General features: G+C 47.2%; 1 protein-coding gene across 4 annotated transcripts in view; it reads right to left on the bottom strand.

Annotated features, from left to right (window-relative positions):
• Nucleotides 1–775: 775 nt before the first annotated feature.
• Nucleotides 776–6,060, bottom strand: part of LOC113030764 (vacuole membrane protein 1) — a 50,217-nt gene continuing 44,932 nt past the window's right edge. For all 4 annotated transcript variants that reach the window (XM_026182454.2, XM_026182455.2, XM_080306955.1 and 1 more), the window contains 2 exons: nucleotides 4,526–4,628; nucleotides 776–3,489 (listed from right to left, as the gene is read on the bottom strand). In XM_026182454.2, the coding sequence (XP_026038239.1) occupies nucleotides 3,346–3,489; nucleotides 4,526–4,628 (247 nt within the window). In that variant the 3' untranslated portion in view covers nucleotides 776–3,345. The remainder of the gene's footprint in view (nucleotides 3,490–4,525; nucleotides 4,629–6,060) is intronic.

The following is a 6,060-nucleotide window of genomic DNA, read 5'->3' as shown; positions in this document are numbered from 1 at the left end:
GTGCTGGAAAGAAGCAGCGCCACCAGATTTAACTGTAATATAGTTTATACAGCATATGGGGAGACCAGCGAGAGGACAAAAGCAGTGTCACTGCTTAACTATCAGTCCCCCAACCTGTTTAGACAGGCACGATTTGCATGTTAGGTTTTCAGACAGAGCCCAGGGGAAGGGTGGGGTGGGTGGAAATAGTCATCTTCATGGTGCTCTGGGTGTGGCTGCTCTGGGAACGGGACAGGACTCGGCACAGGTCACACGCCTGACCTCAGGACACAAGATCACGCTGTGTTCAAACACACCCACCAACACTGGGTTCTTATTTTTTCATAACCACACAGAAGTCATGTGACATTTCATAAATATTATTTATCGCTTTAAAATCCTGCAGCTGTCTGTTCCAAAGCACAGGGTATAATGTATTTAGTATGCAGTATAGGGTTATGAGTGTTAATAATAATTTAAAACTGATGCAGTATTATTTTACTACTTCATGGAGAGGCTGTTCAGATTAAGTAGACTTCATTTGTGACGAGAGCCCAAACTCAGCAAAAGCTTAGCTTGGAATCTGAAATGGAGATGATGTCAGTGTAGAGGGCAAATCAGTAATGTGATAACAGTTTGGATCTGAAACATCAGACGTGGAAATCGGAGTTGTGATGGACTCTGTATCCTCCCAGTCCCAGTTTCTTGGCTGACACGTGAGATTCTTCGGAGGCCTGAAGGTAAACGCCAACCTGGGCAGTCGAGACTTATCGAATAATGAACCGAATACAAATCCTCCTTTTAATAGACTTTATTTAGAAAAAGTAGAATAAAAAACAGTGTGTACACCTTTAAAAATAGCACAGGTACAGACATATTCAACAAGAAATACAGGCACTTCCACGTAGAAATAGCATTTCTAGACAAACATGCACACGCACACTGTATTTGCCAAAAGGGGGCTCCCTTATGGAACAGGACGTCCTGAATGTGCCAAGAAAAGCACTTTTTAAGCCAGCGAGCCATTCCAGCGTGATTTTGCTTCACCGGGAGTACGTTTGCAGCTTTTGCTCTATTCTCGAAAAAGACGAACCTAAAATAAAATGTGTCTGTGCAGCACAAGCATTCACTGGTCAAGCAATGATTTTCAGCTTTGCGTAATTACCGATGTGTGGCTGTTGGAAAAAACAAAACAAAAAAAAACACCCCCTCAAAGAGCTGTTCCAATAAAATGCAGCTCGGCACAAAAGAAAAAGTACATATTGAGCAACAGAAGAAAGTTCTCAGTAAAACAGAACAGGGAAGTGTGAAAGGGAAGGAAAGCTGGGTAAGCACTGCATGTACCATACCTAGCACCGAGTGTCACAATATGATGTGTTGCAATAAGGTGTACGCTGTCTGGATTCTCTGGAAATTCAAGAGGAAAGAGCCAACTCTCACACTCACACAGACGTGCACATAGAAGTACATCGCTGACATCATTACGTGTGCATTTGCAAACATGTGAATTCACAGTTCCTCACACAGACTGACAGAAAAACCCTCACAGACGTCAGCACGGAGGAAATAAATAACAGACCCGTATCGCCGACGTTTCACAAGCGGTTGGGATAAAGGGAAGTGACATCGTGGCACACACCTCTAAATGGGAACTGATGCTAACTGAAACAATGACAATAACAGAAGGAGGACAAAACAGGATGCTGGTCAGATGAAAGAGCCCGAAATGTCAGACAGCCTACAGACTGTTGTCGCCTTGCAATCTTAACAGCCAACACCAGTCTGATAAGCTATCTGACAGGCCGAGAGTGTGACGGACATGCCTGAGACGTATGCATGTACAGAACGACAACAATGAAAGGGGGGGGAGAAAAAAAAGGAAAAGAGAAAGAGCCCTAATGCTACTTACCACGACAGGAGAAAGGAGATGTGAATGTTCTGACTGGAGCCGGTGCAGAGCGCAGGCTTCAGCTTGCTCAACAGTGCCCCTCTGTTTCGAATCTACTCGAGTGATTCGTCTCCTGGCTCCGTGACTCGGGCAGTGCAACGAGTTCATTCGAGGGTTCAGCTGAGGTAACGGCACAGACGCTTTTCACTGTGCACTTGAGGGTTTTTTTTCCCCCGCTGCTTGTGCCTGCTCTAGCACCCGCTGCGCTCAGTCCAGCGTAGCACAACAGCGGTACAGAGAAGAAATAGCACATTTCACTGGCAATTACTGAAAAAAGGAAGATACCGCGGACACCGAGAGCCAACTGTCGTTATCCAGCGAGTAAAAAAAGAAAGAAAGAGAAAAATGTGATGGAAGCGCTTTTGCTTTAAGAGCTGCTCGCGTAATATCAAACACGAGCCTGGCGTCCTCGTGCGGGAGAAGAGGGCTTTAAAAAAGAAGACAAAGAAGAACATCTGACATCACAACAGAGATCGTCTCTAAGTGTGAGGGATCGGCGGCTATCGCTCCGACTCCCCGGCTGTGAGTGGAGCGCAGTCTGCTTTAATCCATAAAAGAAAAAAACAAAAAAGGAGAGCAACAAATGTGGCAGCCATGCCAACACGACCTACTATCTCCGTCTTGCTCTCAGTCTCACACACAGGCACGCGCACAGTTGTAGATCTGATTCAATATACGGCTGCATCTGGTAAAGTAGCCCCGGGCTGAGTCATGCGCTCTCTTCCTGGAAGCAGAACAATAAGGGCAGACAAAGGGACCAGCGGGTGATTCATGGCTGATTTATCATTTCTCTCCAAAAGTACTACAGAGCGCTTTACTGTACACACAAAAGAAGTAGTTGTCTAAAGCACCATTTACAACTGGAACCATCTATTAACATCTCTACTACAATTAACTTGGAGCTCAACAATATTTAGAAATAAGAAGAGTTACCATTGCCTGACACCGAGCTACAGTCCAGCATAAATACAGGATTCCTACGAGGCTGGCAGAGATACACAAGAAGTCATTGTTTCTTAACCAAATAAAACAACAAACTCTGTGCTGGTTTTATAAGATACCATTGCAACGATGCTAGCTTATTCAGATTAGACAAATCCAGTGGAATAAACACCAGTGGAATAAACAGTGCAGCTTAAGGCCTACTGGCGAGAATTATCACGTGGAGCTCCTAAAAGCACCAACATTAATGCAGTTTCCACGCGCTCACATGCAGCCCAGCAAACACCTACCAAATGCAAAGCTTTTAAAAACAAGCAAATAGAAGTCCAAGTCACTAATACCACAAGAGAGAAACCAGATGGGGCTCATATTTCCCTAAATACACAGCGGGGGATCAGCCAGGAGGAAGAGCAGATAGGAGGGAAGGAGTGGTAGCAGCCTGGAGGTGATGGACCGATTTGATCTCGAGCCAGCCTTCACTCCGCCTTGCTCTCCGAATACTTCTCCTGCCGTTTGCGCTTGGCGTAGCTCTGAGCCATGGAGTTGACAATGGAGCAGACAAAGAAGCATACCATGATGACCACAACCTTCTCAAAGAGCCACGACAGCCAGCTCTCCTCCTGCCAGGAACCACAGAGAGAACAGAAGAGAGAGGAGCTCTGTCAGTAAGCTCCAGAACAAGCCCCTCTTTGCCCCACACACTGCTCTCCCTTCTGCTCCTGATGCTGTAGGCTAGGTGGGGATCCAGCTCCATGTGCAGGACAGATAGAGATCGGGGGTAATAAAACACGCGGCAGCCCCCACCGTCCTCCCTCTTAACGCCCCCGCTGACCCCAGCCTGCAGCCTGCCTCCACCAAGCTAAATTGCCTCGTTTCTACCCTGTAACTGCTGAAGGCTCAAGTTACAAGAAAAAAGGAACATTGTTCTAGAAATGCCTTAATCTGTCCTTGTGCAACTCAACGTCGATCCTTTCCTCCTCCTTCCTAGAATTCAAAGGAAAAATATTTTCACTCAATCACTTGAATCACACAGAACGGGACAAAAGTGGGAAATAAAGAGCCGGAGGAACAAAGTTTTCAAAGACAAATAAGCTACAACTGGCTCTTTTTTCCCCCAGATGGGGGTTTTGATGGATTGTCACTAGTGGAGGGGGTGGGCGCCCCGCTCCACAGTCAGTGCCGGGTTCAGGCGGGGCACTGAGTGCAAGTGTTTGTGTGTGACACATAGGGGAGGGACCACGCTCGGACGCACTCTCCCAATTGGTAAGATCGAGCATGAGTCAGCAGTGCTACAGTAGTACACTTCAATACAGCAAGTGAAGCCAGACCCCAAACTGGCCCCTCTCCCCCCTCTTTCTCCTCCCTGAACTCAAGCCCGCCCAGCCCGCCCTAAGCTACTTTGTCATTCTAGCCCTAAACAGGCCCGTGTCATTTCTACAGATTACAATGCACACACAACTTTGGATTATGAAATAATGATTTTTTAAACGAATAAAAAGTCAAGTAAAACAGGTGCGCACATTAGAGAAAATGGGTTAGGCATAAGTGGAGGGAAAGGGAACAAAAAAGGTTGGAGAAAGTGGGGTGCGTTCCACTTTTTGTTAGGCTGCAAACATGAATGAATAGAAGCTGGGCACTGAGGCCCCTTGTACTTACAGCTGGGATCCCCTCTCCAGTGAGATGGTGCAGCTTGGCCTTCTGGGCCTCCAAGTACTCCCTGAAGGGCTTCTGCAGTGCCGCACCCAGCAGTGGAACAGATCTGTTTCCACCAACAGGGGTGTGGGGGTTGGTGTTGGTGGTGGAGGAGGAGGAGGAGGAGGAGGAAAAAGAGTGGGGGGAGGGGGGTGTAGAGAGAGAAAGACAGAGGTAGAGGGTGGAGGGGGGATGCATTGGGGAAAGAACAGGGAGGGGGTGGGGTTGCGGGGCACAAATCACATCACATCATTGTTACTCACCAGCCCAAGGGCAGCAACAAAGGGAGGCACGCTGTCCTGTCTCCTGTACAGTGTCGGCCTCGCCTGCTTCCTCTCTCCAAGAAGAGAGAAAGACGGAGAGCAGCGAGTGCGATCCCTTCATTGCTCATCCCCCCCCCCACACAGAGAAAAACAGACTACCACAGCTGTAAAAATAAAATAAAAACCCCAAAAAACAGCAGCACTCGGAAACAAACTGAAAATTTTAAAAATCAAAACAAAAGGAAAAAAACAGATTAAAACAGCTGAAGTAAAGTTGGCCGGCTCGCAGTCGGCAGCTGCGGCAGCAGTAGTCACCCACATTCTCCCACTCCGCTGTCTCTCTCCTCACACACACACTTCCCCTCCTCTCGCTCACACACACACACACATCGGTGAACTCGTTCAACTCCCCTGCAGTGCCTCCTCTGCCGCTGCAGCGAGGAGAAATGAATGACTTCTCAGAACTCTCACATTTATCGCAGGCGGTTCCTGTAAGAACTGGTTTCAGCCAATTAATGAGGAAGTGAGTCGTACCCACGCTGTGTCATCACTGGCTGAGACCTGGGGGATGGCCCACAGGGGGAGGGAACTCCAGTAAGACGGCCCATATTAGGAAAACCCTTTACAAGGTTTAGCCACCAACTACAAGATACTACTGAACCCCCTTCCCTCTCTCTTTGTCACACACACACACACACACACACACACACACACACACACACACACACACACACACACACACACACACACACACACGAAAAGAAAAAAAAGACGTGAGAGGCTGCAGAGAATGCCCTAGAATAGCAAATCAGTGGCCCATCCCTTGGCTGGAGTTAGTGATTAATCACTGAACAAATACATACTAAAGACCTTTACTTCTTCTGTTTTGTAGCTACACATCGTCAGCTACATCCTCTGAGCTTTCGTTTCAAAGCATTCCCTCTGCTCCACTTCTGTCTTTTGTTCGTACTGGGAAGGCATCTTCAAAGCTCAGAGACCCATCAAAGATTTTCAGACAGGTTTACGTGGGCAGTCATGTCACATACGGTTGAGTTTATCGCTGATAACTTTCTCTGAAGGAGGCTTGTCATTTCCGTCCCTCCCTACCTCCACGCACGTACAAACGCACACAATCTACACACACCTATCTGCTATCTGAGGGTGAGAAAAAAAGAGAAAAGATTGTGTTAAATGATTGAGTTAACAACGAGGAAGCCTTTTAGTAATGATTAACTT

This window comes from Astatotilapia calliptera, chromosome 10, assembly GCF_964374335.1.
Source record: "Astatotilapia calliptera chromosome 10, fAstCal68.1, whole genome shotgun sequence".
In the NCBI taxonomy this organism is placed as follows: Eukaryota; Metazoa; Chordata; class Actinopteri; order Cichliformes; family Cichlidae; genus Astatotilapia; species Astatotilapia calliptera.
Note: the sequence above shows the minus strand (reverse complement) of the source record. Positions and strands in the feature narration are given on the sequence as shown.